This window comes from Anoplolepis gracilipes, chromosome 1, assembly GCF_047496725.1.
Source record: "Anoplolepis gracilipes chromosome 1, ASM4749672v1, whole genome shotgun sequence".
Taxonomy (NCBI): domain Eukaryota; kingdom Metazoa; phylum Arthropoda; class Insecta; order Hymenoptera; family Formicidae; genus Anoplolepis; species Anoplolepis gracilipes.
Genome location: NC_132970.1, coordinates 5,841,502 through 5,860,972, shown reverse-complemented (window position 1 = coordinate 5,860,972; position 19,471 = coordinate 5,841,502). Strand labels below are relative to the sequence as shown.

The 19,471-nt window shown below is 36.7% G+C and overlaps 2 protein-coding genes across 6 annotated transcripts in view; one reads left to right on the top strand and one right to left on the bottom strand.

The window, feature by feature from the left end:
• Positions 1-19,471, bottom strand: part of Naa15-16 (N-alpha-acetyltransferase 15/16) — a 36,927-nt gene that overhangs the window by 17,055 nt on the left and 401 nt on the right. Inside the window, exons 2-8 of the mRNA XM_072900714.1 lie at positions 19,034-19,381; positions 18,809-18,943; positions 18,525-18,669; positions 18,170-18,427; positions 17,777-18,087; positions 17,401-17,682; positions 17,112-17,325 (exon numbers count right to left, since the gene is read on the bottom strand). Of these exons, the coding sequence (XP_072756815.1) occupies positions 17,112-17,325; positions 17,401-17,682; positions 17,777-18,087; positions 18,170-18,427; positions 18,525-18,669; positions 18,809-18,943; positions 19,034-19,381 (1,693 nt within the window). The remainder of the gene's footprint in view (positions 1-17,111; positions 17,326-17,400; positions 17,683-17,776; positions 18,088-18,169; positions 18,428-18,524; positions 18,670-18,808; positions 18,944-19,033; positions 19,382-19,471) is intronic.
• LOC140670122 (uncharacterized) lies at positions 700-16,217 on the top strand. Of its 5 annotated transcripts, none has more exons than XM_072900677.1 (2): positions 700-839; positions 12,841-16,217. In XM_072900677.1, the coding sequence occupies exon 2, from the start codon at positions 12,841-12,843 to the stop codon at positions 16,048-16,050; it is 3,210 nt and encodes a 1,069-aa protein (XP_072756778.1). In that variant the 5' UTR covers positions 700-839; the 3' UTR covers positions 16,051-16,217. The 5 variants fall into 5 exon arrangements, 4 of the variants coding, with proteins under 4 accessions (XP_072756778.1, XP_072756758.1, XP_072756748.1 ...); XM_072900657.1 differs by lacking the exon at positions 700-839 and adding an exon at positions 2,931-3,286; XM_072900647.1 differs by lacking the exon at positions 700-839 and adding an exon at positions 7,521-7,622.

Genomic DNA, 19,471 nt, shown 5'->3' with positions numbered 1-19,471 from the left:
CAATAGAAATAGAAAAGCACAATAGTCACACATAATAGAAACAATCTTCTCTTTCTTTTTATTTTATAGATATATATAAATGCCCAAAAAATTTCATAATTAATATGCAGGGTGAGTCACCTAAGATCGGCCACTCAAATAACTCCCACAGTTTTGAAGATAGGAAAAAATGCTTGAAGTAAAAGTTGTTTGGTATCGAGAAAGATACCATGCGATAACAAACATTTTTTCCTAGGCAGAAGTGCTTAGGAGATTTGAACGTCATCTTCATTTTTTAAAATGGAAACTTATATTTTCAAATACCTACGATTGTAGCCCTTCCCAAAACAGTTTCAATGGTCATGGATATTCAAGGTCATTTAAAGTCACGGACATAAAAAAAAAGTTAAAAAATGAAAATTTATTGTAAATTATTTTTGAAACAAAATACTGAGTTTTATTAATCAAAATAAAATGTTTTATTTTTGTTGTGTGACCGTGATCTGTGTAATATCTGTATTATTTTATTTAAGCTACAGGTGTTCAAAATGGCAACCGTCACAATTTAGACTAGCACAGTGTAAGGAATTTTATCATCTAAGACTATACGAATTTTTCGAAATCTTAAACATTCCTCTGGAGCTTGTTGACGTTAAATGACCTTGTTATTGACTACAAAGGTAGTCAATAACAAGATCATTTAATGTAATCAAATGTATTTAGCTTCGGAAGCATTCACTGATGAATTTTCACGAATTTTCATTTTTCAATTTGGCATGGTGGCTTTCTCGATACCAAACAACTTTTATTTCAAGCATTTTTTCCAATACTATGGGAGTTATTTGGATGGCCGATCTTAGGTGACTCACCCTGTATTTTTTCGCTATGTAAATTATTCATATAATTAAATGATATACATATATTTATATATTTTTTTATTATATATGTATGTATATATAGTTTATATAACAAAAATATACTATACAAAAAATATATATGAAATTATTATTTTGTAGCAAATTAATTTTGTACTGGTCAGTCTGAAATTTTCATGATTAGCATGTGACTCGACCAAATTTTTGTACTAAATCAAATGTCCGTATTTGCCGCGTGTGACTAGAATAATAAAGATCACTTCTCAGTTCTTTATATGCAAACAGGTTCATATTTTACCATACAATGTCTCGATTTTGCTATTAAATGTCTAGTAGGATTCTCCATGCAAAAATTTTGAAAGAAGACCATATTTTTATACACAACGAATAATTATTTCTCATTATTGTAAAAAATTAAATAAATTTTCTGAATTTCGACAAATGTTATACGACAGTAAAAAAACGTTCGAATAAAACAGAAAAACTCAAATTATAGAATTGCTAAAAAATCAACATCGCATTGTATCTAATGTAGAGATATTTATTCTACAATATTGCCAATGGTATTTTGTGATCAACTCTCTGTTGTTACAATTAAAATAATGGATATAAAAACGTAAGTTGTAATTAATTTGATATCAGCGTCATCTTTCTGTTACAATTGATATGCGATCAGTGCAACTCAAATTCACGCAAGGTGATTACTTATGAGTGACACCATTATTCATAGATTCGTCGTATCTATTGCTATGCTCATTATCAACTTCGAGGCAAAAAAGACGATATATATTGGATATTAATGTGAATTAGATACGGATAAAATCATAATGTGAATTCGCTTTATCTGTTGTTATTGCATTCAAAGAGGTGTTGGTATATCAAATTACTTTCTATTAATGGACCACTTCTTGGTGAAAGCCGAGAAAGTTCTTATTTAAATGTGCATCTTATCAAACGATTGTGTATCAGATAATCATTATGTAATGTACAACAGATTGTAAATTTAAAAATGTAACATATATGTATATGCATTAAACGAATGCAAATTGGCGAATGATATTAAAATAATAATCGTTTATTATATATTCTAAACAAATAATATTTTTTGCTGTCCCACAAACGATCACGTTTCTTGAGAATTGACGAGATGAAAAAATTAATTGGAGACAAAAATAAAATAGAAAAGATTAAAATGAAATTTCTGGCAAATTTCTTTAGCTAAGCTCATAACACAGTTTTTTGCGTAGACGGCGTCATCCGGTAAGAAATAGGTTTTCCCGTTTCCATTTCCGTCTCGAGCAGACACGATTGTATCGTTCGAATAGACAATTAAAGCTCACCACGCGTCCGTCCAAATCATCAAAATAATATAAAACGTTTAGAACTGTTCAAAAACTAAGACCTTGATTTTTACGAGCACAATATGCGTGAGCAATAAATTACCTATGCATATTTATAGCTTATATGATCGTTGCCAATAAATATCTATTTACATCTCAAAAAGATCTTTTCCTGATTCAATAATGTCTACATATTTATTACATTTAATTTTGCTTTTCTGTGTGTACACTATATGATCCTGTACATTATATGGAGGACATTTCGAGAAAGAAACGCAAACGAGAATACGAGATAAAATTGGCTAGTAATTCAACGATAGCGTCAAGTTTTATTGGAGAGTATAGGTCAACGATATATACGCTATCCATTAATCTATGATATCGGGTCATCGAAATGCGTCGCATGGCGAAGTGGATCGGCTCCAATCAAGCGCATCGCGAGCGTGATGCGCAATTTAGAAGACTGTCGGTTGAAAGTAGGTAACGAAAGGGACCTCTCCTGCGATCGTGCTCGCTGATTCGGGCAGGTGAGACTGAAAGAGCAAGAGACGCGGGGAGGACCGCGAATCCGACTGAAAGAGGAAGGGCGAGGTCTGCGAACGGAACAGGACGATAGCTTGGCCGGCAGTCGTAAGAGCGACCGGCGACATTGCACACGCGGCACGTTCCCTTCATTCGGCGAGGCACGCAGCAGACCGTGGTGGTAATATCGTAGCGAGGTGCATAGGTGTGCACCGGTGTCGGCTGTCGAGTCGCAAACGTCGCGTCGCGTCGCGTCGCGGGACCACAGAGAGTGGGACGACACTCTGGCGCAGGGCCAGTAGGATCCGCTGATATAAAGATCACTGGTCACGCAGCGCAGGAAGCTATCGTGCATCGTCGTCCAAGTGCAGTGGGTGCATCTCGCGACACGTACGATTCACAGCAGCATAGTGTGTTATGGGAGAAGGGATATATGCCGAAGCGAGTCTTCGTCATCGTTGAGATCTCTTTCGCGCGTGCACTCATCGATACATGTACCTAAAGCGGCCAGTTGTCATTTCGGAGCGCATCGAGGGAGATTCCAGCCGATATACGGCATTGTAGACGATCGTGAGTGCATTTCCATAGTTGTCGTGAAAACAAAATTCTTTTGTCGTGCAATGAAAAAATATTTCATTTGAAAGATTCAGTGTACACACAACGATTAGGAGTCATTATGATAATTATTTAGCTTCGTAATTTATTCAATCAAATGTAAGATAAAATTATACGCAATACAATAAAATCGTGGTTATTTTTCAAGCAAAATAGTCAGATTTGAAAATATATATTTCTCTCTTCTAATTTATTTTTAAATATACTAAAACAACATCGTTATCTCTTTTAGAAAAAAAATTAGATTTGCTTTTCAAAGTATTTAGAAAAACATCTAGAAATTTATTTATTTATAAAAGTTAGAGAAATAACTATTATATTATCGTAACGCATGTAACTGTGAAGTAACATTCTCGTATATATCTCATAGATGGAAATTTTCAAAATTGTTGATTTGTTCTCCGATTACGCGATGCTTCGATAATGTAGTTGACTCAATGTATCCACATCCATTCTTCTTAATTTGCGTAACTATGCCATTTATCTAACCGACACGAAGGTTTAGGAGGTCTTCCGAGAAACATTAATTATAACGCATACGATCATCATGCGCGCCAGGATGTCGGTCATTATTACATATCCATCGCTGTCCGTAGGGAGGACGACGGTTCTTTAATGTTCATATGGGAAGTATAACTCTATCAAATATTATAATTTTTATTTCAATATAAAAAAAGCTAAGTGTATATATTTTATATATAAAACACATCTTTGATTATAAAAAAAATATCCTCAAAAATTTTTTTCTAACGACTTCCGACAGTCTTTGTACACGTATACATACATTCAGAATTACATTAAACAAGCTTATATCGTAACATAAAATGGAAGGTACCATCGATGGTTCTCGCGGTACCCGCGTATTTCGCTTCAGGCTCTCAGAATATCCGGTCAACCACGTTCTTGCGAAAGTTAGAACTTCCGGTGACACTTTATCGCCGCAATAACATAATGCGTTAAATTACTTTCATCTCTTTCATCGTTTCATAAATTATAACGTATTATCAATAGCTAATCGCTTTCACTTTAACAAGTCCGTCAAAGAAAAAAACATTCGGAAGTCGAATGCAATCCAGGATAAATCATTTCTTTCGATCGTCCGATACGCAATGTTTTTAGAAATTCAAAGTCGATATTAATTTACATCTTTGATGCGTCGACATTATGTATCTGGTGCAGAATTTTTTCAAGCCAGGAAAAGGGATAATAATCGGTATAAAATAATCCTGACAATCATAACGTGATCGGTTTACAATTTACTATTAATTGTAAAACCGGTCAGATTAGCATCATGCATTTACGAGAATGTTATATAATTTCGCAAATGCGCAAATAATGGCGAAGCAAAGACAAAAATAATCATGATGTAGAATGAACATTTAAATCTTCCTCTTTCAAAAAAAAAAAAAAAAATATTTTTCTTTAGTCGAGGATTTGATCGCAGATATTAGAGATTGAGTGCTTCGATTGCACAGTATGTATTTCTAGTTGCACATACCCGCTTATCAAATTATGCAATTCGTGCATGAAATCGTCGAACGAAAAAAATAGTAACCACATAGAGAAAGTCGCAAGTCACGTGTTTAGCGAGATCACTAATAATAACTTTTCGATTCCTCGCTGAAAATATGAAGTATATCAAAGTATAAACACGGTGTGAGTATATAAGTATATCGTATTATTCGCGGCAAATAATCATTTGTTACGGAATAATTTAAAAACTATTGTGTGATTTAGATCGCAATCGAAGAAAAGAAATGATTATATTAATATTAGCAACGTTTCTTTTAGGTATAAGACGTCTTTTATAAATAGTTCGCGGTCGATAATATATATAATCGCTATTATAAAATAACATCTCGCGCTACTTTCACAGAGACAAAAATATTTAAGAAACGTATATAAAATATATTTTCACGGTGTCCCTTTCACAAGTGCATTTCGATCATCGACCTTCGAGAAGAGCAAATAAACGACAACGCAGCGAACAGGATCCTCAACGGAACCTTGGGTACGACCTTGTGCAGGTCAGCTTCCCCTTTCGTCCTTAATTGTAGGTGCGACGTCTAACTTGCAGCGAAAAGAAAGACTGACGTAAGCGTGGGAAATGAACGTGAGTGCGAAATGCAATACGAAAGAAGAATGCGGATAAAAATGGAGAATTGCAATAGACAACGACGTACAGCAACACGATTATATTCGTCTGGATGCTCGAATCGTGATTCACCACGTGGGATAAACCTGTTCAAATTGAAATCCGGCGCGCGATTATCAGAAACGAGCCGATTAACGCGAGAGAACAATCGACAGGAATCCCGAGTGACGGCGATGCGAATTCCGATGATCATGTTTCATCCAGACTGTTTTGCAAACGCGATAAAATCACGACTCGCACATCTTTCGTGCTAATGAAACAATGTCGTTAAAATTTATGCGACCATAAGTATGCAGCGTTAAAAGCGATTGACCGAAGACGAACTATATCGTTGAAAATATATCTGAATTATAATTCTTCCCGAGTGGAATAAAATATGAAAATTCCAGAATAAAACAAAGCATTTTTTTCAAAATTAGAGGATCAGACCTTTTTCGTTTTCAATGTTTCAATTGTAAATTGGGGATCATCAACATGTTTGTTTTAAAGATTAAAAGCCTGTGAAAATGATTTCTCAAAACAATTGCTTTCAAAAGAACGCAAATAATAACTTAGCATCGCAAAATACATTCGAGAGTGTTGCAAGATTTACAATTCTTATCTATCCTGAAGGTGAACGGTCGCGGACTAATGTGCGAGTTGAAAACATACGGCGTTAACCAGCTGATGAGATTAGCACAGACGTATTTATTGTATGAATTATTACGCCATGAAGGTTTGCGGCCATTCTCCGAGTTTTAGTGCACGAATGATAGCGGTTTGACCTGTTTCTTTAAATTTTTCGTCGATCAAATTTGGTCATGTGTTGCCTCAAGGCATGAAGATCATCATGATTACGTGAAAGGATTCTTCGAGGAGAATATTATAACTAAAAAATTGGAAATATCTTTGAGAGATTTTTATAGTTCTAAGAATATCGATGACCTAATTTTTTTTTTAAGTGCAAAGATGAAATTTAATTCGAAATTGTAATTATTTCGCGTAATTTCTTATTGTAAGAAATAATGAGATTTTATAATATTTATGTGACTTGTATGTTCCAATATATACTGTGCTAAATTTTTGAATGTAACCTAACAAGATCGGTTGATATGCGATTAAAGTTTTCATTTGCTCGTTTTTTATATTAAATTTATCGGAAAGAATCAAGGTATTGGAAATCGCTTCGTGGATCGAAATTGGGCCGTTAACCTTACTGAACGACGGGAGTGAACATAATATAAACCGGTATTATCCATATTCACCATCAACTATATATTATACTCTACATATATATTCTACCACTCTTGCACAATGCATTATAAAGATTTGTATGCGTATAAGATTATATTGAAAGACTATCGATGCCATGCAAATTTTTTTGATGAACATAAAACGACAGTTATAACTTCTCCATAACGAAATATAAGTAGTGATCAAACGCCATTAAAAAAATGCAATACTGTCAAAAAGTAGCAAGATATAATACTATTTTACTATATATATATTTATTTACGATACCACATATCTGCTCGAAATATCATCATTACGATATTATCTGTACACAAGATATTGTACTTTAATAGTATATAATTAATACGGTAATTATTTTAACGAGCAATAGAAAATAATTTATCTCGGAATATTTTCTTCAAGGAAACTTCCGGCCCGCCTTCACTATAATTCCATACTGAAAGATAAATTAGACAATCATCCAAATAAATAAGATCAAACTGAAGAAATAAAATTGCTCTGCAGAACAAGAGCTATAATTAACTTATATAATGCTTCTTGAAATCTTGAAAATTCCTAATAACGAAGAAAGACACTGTATTCATGTCATTTCGTCTCTAGACTTTCCGTCGATAAGCGGAAGAGGAATTTATTTGTGACAAAATTCCAGTCATCGACCCGGAGGAATACCGTTCGTGCACGTTTACATTCACGTATTCATACACGCCGTTAGGATTATCCCGCTGTGCGAACAATTACCGGTGAGAGCTATCTCAAGAGCGAGATCCTCGCCGCCTACTGCGAGATGCGGTCGATGCCGTAATCCGTTGTGAGAGGTGCCCCGGGATGAGCGAGACGAGACGAGCAGATGATTATGCAAGCGCACGCGGTCTACCTCGGCGAAGCAAGCCGGTCAATGCCAAGGTATTCCACTCCCGGTGCTACTCTTCCCTGTCATTTCTACGGCGCTGATTTCTTCTGCGCCATAGAGTCGGGGGGTTTACCTCCAACGATACGCGCCGATAATCGTTATTATTCCATATTGCACAAATGTTACGTGACACAGCATATTCATAAATTGAATATTTTCATGTGCGATGTGTTAATCCCCTTGTACGATCGAACAATTATGATTGCTAAGTAATAGAATATTATTGGACTAGTATACATAAATGATACTTTTATTAGAAGCAAACCTTTTAATAATTTTTAAGAAACTGCGATTGATACCACATTGATATTATATCATTGATGCATTAAAAATAATTTATGAAACGCGAGTAAGAAATAAGACGTTAAATTCACATTTGTTTAAATTGCTTTCTTTGGGAGCATAAGAAAGTGTAATCTATATACACAGAAGAAAGTAGAGTAATAACGTAGCCAACGTGCTCATTTAATTCACGAGTACTCATAGCTTGAGGCAATGCATTAATATATGGCATCAAGTGCAGCGTATCTATTGAATGTCTAGGTAACACAGATAATCAGACTTATCCTTACCTCTGAAAGTCATGGGAATAATTTTCTTTATACCGAGACACTTTACGCATTCGTGTTTCAACTTTCTCCGGTTTTATCGTTTTTATGCGCGGGAGTTTGGAAGAAATGTAACAAACTATATGTCTATCAGTATCTATCGTGTGATTTATTCGAGCAATAAATAAAGCAATTATAAATTGCTAATAGAAAATTGTTAAATAAAAAATTAACCGCGAGAACGCCTAAAGGCGTGTCGCACAGGATGCTGTTAGAGTCAATTATCGATTTCCTGTGAGCAGAAAGGTGTGCCTGACCGATTTCGAGTACCCCAAAAGTTTCTGTTCGTGGTTTTAAAATTGTTGTGCGAGCGAGTGAGTGCCGAAAATCACTCGGCAGCGTCGAGGAATTAATCCTGCTCAGCGAGCACAACGCGAAACAAAAAGGAAAGTAACTGAAAGCGTAAATTCGATTGGATAACGAATAGATCAACGGCTCTTACGTGGTGTTGGCATGTCCGCGTATAAGTTTATGTTACAAGGTACTCGATTAATGAGGTATACGATTACGAATAATAGAAATCCATATTTTCTAGTCAATTATAAAATATACATAATCGTGTTTTTAATAATAACAAAACTAGAAATGTTTCCAATGCTTAATGCTAAAATAATATTGTAACTGTAAATCATGTGTTAGAATCGGTATGATTTGACAAAACTAATGATACCTATCTGATGAATCAACTTGAAATTGTTTTGCAAAGAGATCTCGTTCCGCCACCCCGGCCTTTCACTCTCGCGGAACTAGTACGATGGCTCAATGTCATTTTATCGCGGAACACTCAGCTTCGATGGTCCGCGTCCAAGGTCGACTTCCGTTATATTCCAAGATATTAATTTATGACAGGAGAAATTGCATGTTCGAACAGTTTGACGTCAATGTAATTAAATATGAATTTTTCAACAGAAGCGATCAATATTTTATGATGTAGAAGCAGATATGTATACTATGAAATAATAACATATATTTATTTTATTATATATAAAATTGCAATAAATTTTATAGTAATCGCAAAACAAAATAATTTTTAATTCAAGGAAAAATAATTTCTCTTTTCAAATCTTAAAACTGTCACGTGAAAAGCGACTTTTTTATGTCTACTCGAAACTAGTTTTCGACTTTTTCCGAAACAATGTATTACATACATGATCGTCACGGTTGCAATAGTCTGATTCTAAACATTTATTAGAGTAAAAAGACGTAAGTTTTTAGGTTACGGTTTTATAAAGCTAATGCAATGGCACCTGCTAGCAGAGATCGTAGTCTTGCATCACGTCTCGAAAATCGTTCGACTTTCTTCTTGCGGAACCAGGTCGCCTCTATTTCGGCGACGTATGATCTCTACTTATAGTACTTTGCAATAATTACAAAACCATTACACGCTTTGTCAGGAATGCTGTGTGAAATACGCGAGATAGAGAGATGAAAAGATTATTCAGAGTTCTCCGACACAATTTCGAACGTGCCAACAAAGCTCTAAGTTAATATCGAATCTGGACGTTGAAGTCGGCGAACTGATTCAAGATCTCAATTTCGGTGAATGAACCGAGAATTGCCTATTCAGCCAACCTTTATAAAGGAGAATCGCGTGTTGCGCCGACAGCAAAACTGGACGGCGAAGCGGAATATACTATGGGTGTGATTTATGAGCATAGCACTTATTGCCGGTACAAAAAGGTTTTGTTACCGGATGGTTAAGCAATCGCGCGGATAATTCAAGCAAATGCATGCAATTCTTTCGCCGTCTGTCACGTGAGTATGATTGTAAAAAGTAAGCAAATCGAATGATATATCTCGGATTCCCGACAAAGTGAAAGGAATCCCGCGACATTATGTGTTTATTGTACTTTTCGAAGTTACGTGGCCCTCTCCCGCGCAAAAGGCAATATAACCAGCGACGCTGAAATAATACTGATACTAAGCAACGATCTAATTATGATCGTTAATCGTACGAATCGACCGCGGCTTCCTCCTTTCCATCGTGGAGCCGCGTACACGTATCGCTACCTGGAAATAACCACCTTCCCCGACCAAACGTCCTTGGAGGGACCCAGTACACCGAGAGAGGATGATGAAAATCCGTCAGTCACGTGTACCATGCCGGTAAGAACGGTTATACCGCGGTTCCGCTGAAGTTGAACAAGGTTTTCCAATCATATCGAACACCGATCGAAATACCGTGGCCGAAAACACATGGCCGCTTATCAGTGTGTAAAATCGACGAATGACACGCACATTTATATTGAAGAACGCTAATTTGAAAATTTATTTAAACGTGGGAAGATCACTTTACGTGACTTATCTGCACGATGCACGTGGAAATTGCGTGTGAGGAACTGATCAAGAACGACTGAGAACCAGTTCATGACATGTATCGTAATATGATTTTTTATAAAATAGAGCATTAATTATTTTTTCATCGGTGTGAATAGTGTCGGTTAAATGCCAAAAAGTGAATATACTAAATTATAGTAAGTTCGCTAGTGAATGTATAATGAGGACATATTCCATTTCGTCTGATTTATCAAAGTGTAATGTAAAACAAAAAAATTTTATTAAAAAAAATTTACCCTAGAATTTCGATATTTGTAATAGTTAAACTTTAAAATCGCCTAAATTCTGATATTTTAATTAATTTAGAAGTTTGAATGATTCAAACATTCATTGAGAGTTTTGAGAAAGATATTTTGACAAAACCATAATTATAAAAATTATATTGACGAAAAAAAATCATATTAATAATACCTATTATACTTAATATCTATATACTATCTGATGTTTTAATATTCGTGATGACTCAAGCATTAAATTTTTTCCACAGATGTTAAGGACATGTTGACGATTTTAATCGCGTATATCAGTGATCGAATGTGTTGCATAAATTCCTCCTGCACGGATATAAACGATGTTCCGTCACGTAGCTCGCGTAGATTAAGTAGTTATTTGCGCGGAGAAATCGAGTAGTGCACTCACGTAAGGTGTTTTACGTCTCTATCGTTGGACTGACCACCTTGCAAGTTCTCGGAAGAAGCGTATTATTGCATGTGGCAGTTCAATTACAGCAATTCAACGACATACCAGAAATCCTAGTAAATGTTTGTCATATCATTCCGGATGCGGGGAGAAAGGTACAATTTGATTATCACGTCTATTAAACATATGTACGATTTGGAATTTATGAGAAAATTAATATATATTAATAAATTGATATATAATAAACTTGAAAAAAAGTTATAGCAATTAAAATTAAAGATTACCGAGATTAATATTTAAACTTAGAATTAAAGTACAATACTTTATATCGCTATTACGAGTTAATATTTTAATCATATTACTTGCACAACGTTATTTATATAACGACTTTCTATTTATAGCAATTCTAAAGTGAGTAATTGATTGGATATATCAAATTAGCGTAGGACGCATCCTTGCTGGATCGCGGATAAACGAATCGGAGGAAACTAGAAATTTTCAGAAAAGTATCGAGAGAGATAGGCAAAGTGCGATGTTCGCGAAGCTGTCGGAAGCGCATTATCATGTTGCTCACGCCGGCGTTACTTCCGTAAATTTGCAATGTTGCGGCAATGCACTCGTATATGCCACTAATGCACCGGCGAACCCAACATACAACATATATACCTGCAGAAACCTACGTTGCTCACGCTCCGGTTCGTTATTCAGTCAAGTCATTACGAGTCGGCTGATCTACTCCGGTGACCTGTGAATGTTTGTCGACCATTCACCGATCTGTTCGCCAGAGAAAGGCGTGGCACCCTTCTCAATATCGCATTCTCATATCATTGCAATCGGCAAAATTAACGAATTCTTCGAATGTACGAACAAAATCTTGGAAAACTAATCGTACGATTTGCAATAAATTCATCTCAGGACAATAATATTGCGAAAAATTCATCTTGCCGACAGTTGCTAATATTTTAAGTTACTCATCTAATAAATGTTGAATCATTCAATTTTAATATTTTTGTTTAATTTACTAAAAAAGTACATCTAATATTCTTTAATCTTAAAAAAAAATGCTAAAAATATTTTAAATGTAAAAATTTCTGGTGACAATTTCTGTCAAATAATAATAGAGAATCATAACTAACATATTTCTATGTTCCCGTAAGAAATTTAATTGCAGGACAGTAGTAATCTGGCCAGAATAAACATACGCTTTGTTCATGACTTAATTGGCATTGTTACGCAATTAAATCCTTGACATACGCTGGAAAGCGCGCTCTATATCTACCGACATCTACATACAATTCCGGTCATTGTGAATAATAAACTATTTTATGCACCGTGTGTCTCTTTTTACTGACCTATTAAATACAGAAATCATTTCACGCAGCGTGAAGAATAAAGCGCGTTATTTAATTAGCGCACCAAGTCTGCATAATAAAATGCATTTCAAATATATACGAGATTACGTACTTTCCCGTTATACTCTCTCGCGCATACGGAATAAAAATAACTATTCTCTGATCAGGAGGGAAAAATATACTATTCTCTGATCGTATTACAAAAATAAATACATATATGTAAAAAAAAAAAAAAAAAAACAAAGTGAATAATAACGAGTGCGTTTTATTTTCAGATGACGCATTTGATATTTTCACGGAGGCTGCCACTAGCTCTAATACTGATAGCAGCATGCGCGACGATAACAGAATCGTCGACGAACAGGGAGAGGAGGCATGTCGGTACCGAAGAATCTAGTCATCGATTGGTCAAAGAACACGCATCGAGCGATCGGAGCACAAGATTGTCGAGCAGTACGACAAACAATGAGATTACCGCGGAACCCGGAAGGAAAGTGTCTCACCGTCTGATCGGGGGTCACCTAAGAGTCAATACGAAACGTCGTGAAGGCGGCGAGTCACTATGGGACGATGGAATTCTCATGTCGGCGGCTGGCAACGGCAAGGAGGGGAAAAGCTCTCGCGGCAACAGCGGCGACGACGAGGACGAGAAAAAAACGCTCTCTCAACAGGTCAAGGAGGGCAAGTACGGCCTCATACAGAACGAGATTTACAGCGAACGGCCGAAACGGCCTGGCATCATTAGCTACCTCGGCAATCCTGAGGTGCCGAAAGACACGATCGACAACCTGGGTGGTCTCGACGAAGAGGAGATCTGGCTGGCCGAGAATCACGTGCTAGTGCTGAGAGGCGGGACATTTCCCGAGCACGAACAGGATGGTCAACAACAGAGTAGCGACAGTACACAACCGAAATGGCCGCCTATCGATGATTACAAAGCGCCCAAACGACAGGTCAAGATACCAACGCGGCCCAAGGTACCGCCGCCCTTTCCGGTACAACTCGCGGACGGGGAACCAGTACAGATCTTCAGGCCGAACGGCACCGCAGAAAAGATTGGCAACGGTACCCTCGATTACAGCACGGATCCTCTCTACACGAAAGGATTATTACCGGGAGAGGGTCCGTTCTTCACCATCACCTCGAATGACACAATATTCAATCCGGATCTCGGTCTCCCGCGAAACTTCTCCGACTCGGAGGAGAAGTCGATCAGAGGTAAAAACAGCCAGGATAAAGGAATAAAACCTGAACAACCTCTGCCGCCTGGCGTGTTCCCGCCATTCTATCACGCTATACCGCCCGGAGCGGTCTTCGTGGCACCGCCGAGTAATCAGTCAGATTACGACGAGGAAGATCAGTCCATCTATTATCCGCCGCCATATAGCTTCTATTATCCACAAGATAATACGACAGCTGTACCGCCAGGGCCGCTAGTGCCCGGCATTATATTGCCACCGCCACCGGACTTCTTTTCCGCTCTGGATGACAAAAAGACAACCACGAAGAAATACACGAAGCGGCCAACGACTACAACTTCGCCGAGACCAACTTATCTACCACCGAGAAAGTTTACGACCAAACAATATAAACCTTCATCCATATTACCAAGCTCGATAACCAAGACAACTTCTTCTTCATCGATTACCACGAAGGTGTCGTTTGGTCGCACGAAGAGTAGAAATGCGTCAGATACTTTAATACCTAAACAAAAAACAATATCTAATGTAGAAATCACGACGGAGACTTCTAGGAAACCGCATACCCTCGAGAACACCGAGATATACACTATCAGTTCCGTAAACGGAAATCAAGTATCTGAAGCGACGACTCAGCAGAAAGACTGGTCCACTTTAGTGACCAGCAAAGTGCCGGTTCTCGCGTATTATCCTTCAACCACGCAGTCGTCACTAAAATTAGATCAACCGGTGGAGGTAACGCCAGCTTCTATAAAGAGCATCATCACTACTAGTCAACCTGGTCGATCTCGTAATCATGCATCCTATTATTTCTACGAGGAATCGACCGATGAAAATTCAGCGAAATCGTCGCCCGTTTATTACGAGACTACTACTATAAAACCGCCGTCTTATGATGCGGAGACGTCGCAACCTGGACAGACTGAGCAAAAGAAGCATTATTACACCGTCGAGACGATCGCAACAGACGAGACTCCGAAAGATTACAAGACGAAACTTATCGATAGCATCGTGAAGAATTCGCAAACATTCCATTACACTGACAGTTCAGAGATTACGTCTCCGAAATTTGACATCAATTCACCACGAGATCAGAACCAACCTATGTTAGCCGACGAAGCGCCTGTATATTATCAGCCTGTACCTGCACGTCCGCTGCAAACGTATTACACGACTCCAAAGCCTCAAACGTATTATCGTCAGAGCACGAAACCTAAGCCGATTTACCAATACAGTTTCCAGGTTGCGGATTATTCGAAACGCGGTAGCAATCAGAGATTGCCGTATCATAGTAGAGAACAACAACACATATACAACGACTATCAGGACGTCAAGTCGAGCAATCAGCAGTACGATTACGAAGATATTGATTCGCCATCGCGACAACAACAGAAACGCATATCATATAAACAACATCCGGTATATTCCACGACCACCGCTTATCCAATCGTAGACACGACGTCCAATCCGCAGCACGCGTACTTCACGTCGCAGGACGAAAAATTGTTGGATGACGTTACGAAAGAATATTTTACGATCTTCGGCAAGAAACTATCGAATGGCGAGATAGCGAGCACGACTCCAATCTATGGAAAGTCGAGTATCACGGAGAAACCCGACCGCGCTTATGTGTCGAACGTTTATAAAACTGGTCGACCAGTGACTTACAAAACGCCCAATGTTAAAGTTCACTATGGAGACCAGTCACAGCGACCCTATTCCCTCAAGGATGACACCCTCGTGAATTATCGGAGGCCTTTGCCGCCAATTAATCCGGACAGTGAATTCATTGAGATAATCGAGCCTAAACGTCAACCGAAACAACCACCGCCGTTAGCGAATTACGAATTGCAAACGGATAACTACCGATTGCAAAATCAGGGAGTTCAACAACACAGACCGACCTCTCGTTACAGAGTACAAAATACGATACAGCCGACCAATGGAAATACCAATAATTTCGTGCCCCTCTCCGAGTCCCGAGAAGAACTGGAAGACTTTCAGGGACCCGTGTCGCTGCTGGACGACATAGAGGTCAACTACAGAAATCCGCGTCTGCCTGTAAATCCCGATGCTGAATTCATCGATCCTGCTTCGCTGCAGGACAATCGTTCGGACAATCCAAACACGTATTTCGCGTACCGATTACCCGGTAACGTCGGCCACTTTTACTTCCTGACACCGCGGGCGATCACGCCACGGCAGGATCAGAACGGTGGATACGTATATCCGAAACCGAGAGGACCGAGATTATTAAGACGGAAACGGCGCCAACCTAACGTCTGAGCGCGCATCTCCTCGCGCGTTTTCAACGGCAGTCGCATGATGCCATAATCTCGCGGATATTCAGCGTAATGTTATCATCGCACGTGTACTATTAATATATTTATTGTATCTGTAAATACGAATTGTGACTAAGTTAGATAATTATAGTTACGCTGTTTTACGAGAAATGCTTAATTTATTACCGCAACCCGACTTTCCCGCCCTAGAATGATATAAATATGCGATCGCATTCGTGTGTGCTAATTGTGTTATGCGTATCGTCTTCGCGTATTTGCACATTGTCTGTGATTAATGATGAAATATGACATGTATATATATCTGCATAGTTACGATATTAGTTAGTCGTCTAACGCGTACGCTCTATAATAATGCCACTATACAGATAATAATGAATTTGTGAATTTTTTTCGAATAATTCTCTATATGCCAAATATAAAATTAAATAAAACGAGAGATATATAAAATAATATAATGAGTATTAACGCGAATCTGTATCCAACGCAATTTGAGTCTTAAAGAATTTCTTATATAAATATACATATTATCCCAAATATATAAATATGTTCCATAATAATTACTTATAATTTTTAATCTCATTTATAGTATTTTTAAAACTTATTGCATCAATAAAAATATGCCAATAAAAATCACGATATGCATTTAATTGCAATATAATATTAGAAAAATTTTATATGCACGATTTCTACATTATTATAAATATTAGAATGAACGACAAATGTATCAGCAATATAGTTTTGCTTCCTGTGAAATTTCTTTTTATGAAATGCATGTTCTTGTATGCACAAACATTAATTTTTAATTTTGATTAAATGTTTATAAAAAGTATATCAAAACTATATTTTAAATCGCAACATAAATAAACGATATATAATAGGTATAATTTCAACTCTTTTGATTATTATCATTAAGAGAGATATATATATATATATATATCTCTAATATTTAATTTATAAATCTAATTTATTGATGATATACAAAGAAGCAAAATGATAATGTTCAATATTAAAAAATATATAATATAAACAAATAATAAGACTCACCAGTGTCGATCTCTTGTGTCTGTGCTGGATCTGGTAAAGGATAATCGTGCAGTCGCAGATAAACTTCCATTGCACATTTTGCCGCTTTAAAGTAAAACGGATGAGCTCGAAGAACATCCTCTAGCCTCAGCAGACCCACGTAAGATCGTAATGTCATCTTTCGCATACAATATGTATGAAAGTCGAATTGGTCCTCTATGATTTCCGAGAAATGCTGTGAATAATAGCAATGTCATAATAGCATATTACATGATGTATGTACATTTTAAATGTATAATATACAACTTACCCTATCAACTTCATGACATTTCTTCAATGCCTCTCCATATTTTCCAAGGCGTTTATACGCGTTTGCTGCTTCCGTTTGAATCCACATGCACTGCATCTCATTTAAGTTTTCCATAGCTAAAACTCCCTCTCTCGTAAATTTTCCACATGTCTCTTCCGCTTCTTTAATAAGATTCGCACGAAGCATGTACTTGGCACATTTAGAGTTAATATATCGGTCTGCTGTATCTAATCCTTGCGCCTCGTCAAGCCACTTATAAGCTTCTTGAACGTTTCCCGCATGCTATCAATAAATATAATTTTTTGTAGATTATATATATCTCCTATTGTTGTTTGAAATTAAAATGTGTAAATAAAATAAGTATATAAAATCTTACTTTATAAATGCGTCCTTTGGTAACAAAAAGTTCTATAAGCGTAGGAGTATGATCGATGGCAGCATCAATTTCAATTAACGCCTTTTCTGTTTGACCGAGATAATCGTAATGTTGCGCTAAATAATAATATGTCCACAATAAAGCAGATGCTGGTTCTCTTGGATTATCTTTTTCTTGATCACTAAAATGACCATGAAGTTTTAACGCTTCCTTGTATTGTAGAAGTAGAGATGATATGATTTCGACCTTTTCTTTATCAGTATATAATAAACGAAGGTTCACAAATAATGGTGGGACACCTTTATGAAGACCTGTGAAAAAGAAATAAATTTCATTAAATATATATATGCATAACAAAAGTCTTTAAATAAATGACTACAGAAAGGAAATTACCTCTTCGTAAATATCGATCAACTAAAACTTTAAATTCATCTCCTAACGCATAATTGAGTTGCAAACGACGTGGCGCTAACGCTCGAGGGAAGAGCTTTTCATATCTTTGGAGCATACTCAATGTTTCACTTGGTGAGGTATGTCTTTCAGCCTCTGCTAGCCTAGTATAATATGTTGTGTTTTCAGGGTTAATATCTAATAACTCCTTGTAAACTTGTTCCGCTTCTGCATACTGCTTTAATTGAAGTCTTAATTTACCTGAAAAACACAAACATTACAAGAAATAAATTACAGGAAATTTAATTATAAGTAATAAATATTAAGAAAATTTAAAAAAAACATATATGCGATATACCATAAGTCTCTTTTACAGTGACCTTGTCACAAATTTGATCGCTATACTTGTCTAAATGTTTTAATGCTTGTTCACATTCTCCTGATTCCTGGATGACCATATTCTGATACAATAGCAATTCACTATGTTCATAATCATAACAAATCTGCACACATTACAAATATTTCCATTATCATTCTATTGTCTCTATTTTGTTGCATAAAATTAATCATTAAACTTATATAAAAATTGTTATATATATATATATATATATATGTGGGTATGTATGTATATATTGTACATACCATTGGAGAATTTCGAAAAGTGTCTAAAATTTTCAATGCCATCTCATAATCTTTCAACAAATGATACGAAATAGCGAAACCAATCCAAGAAGCTCGTTGAGTAGGACGTAACATGAACAACTGATATCTAGTATCCTAAAAGCAAGAAAAAGAATCAGTTAGAACATAAAGTTATAGTATATAATAAAATAGAAAGCAATTTAATGTACTCTTTGAAGCGCTTACCTTATAGCCCTCCAGATCTCGCATTTGAATTTGAAGCAATGACAAATCCCTAAGAATTTGAATATTGTCCTTATCCCATTTGAGCGCATTTCTGTAACATTTGATAGCCTCATCGTACTTCTTGTCAGAGCGCTGTAGGAGTCCATAGACATGCCAGCAAACATGAGACTGTAGGTCATTTCTGAGGCCACGACGTACATGGTCATAAGCTTCATCTTTGCGGCCTAAGCAGTTCAGAGTGAGACCTTTCATCGCCAAGGTCTCTCCATGTTCACTGAACTTAGGATTTGACAGGATTTGCTTTGCAAACTTTAACCCATTTTTGTATTGCTTGTGTTCGTAGCATCTCTGCAAGAAATACGTGTGGTGTGAAAATATATGAAAATCAGTGCAGGGTTAAAAGGGATATTTGAAGAGTTTTATTTTGTATATCGTGCA

Coding starts and splice junctions, on each gene's coding strand:
- LOC140670122 (XM_072900647.1), top strand. CDS start 7,545: ATGAGCGAGACGAGACGAGCAGATGATTATGCAAGCGCACGCGGTCTA. Junction 7,623..12,840: donor GCAAGCCGGTCAATGCCAAG/GTATTCCACTCC, acceptor TTTTATTTTCAG/ATGACGCATTTGATATTTTC.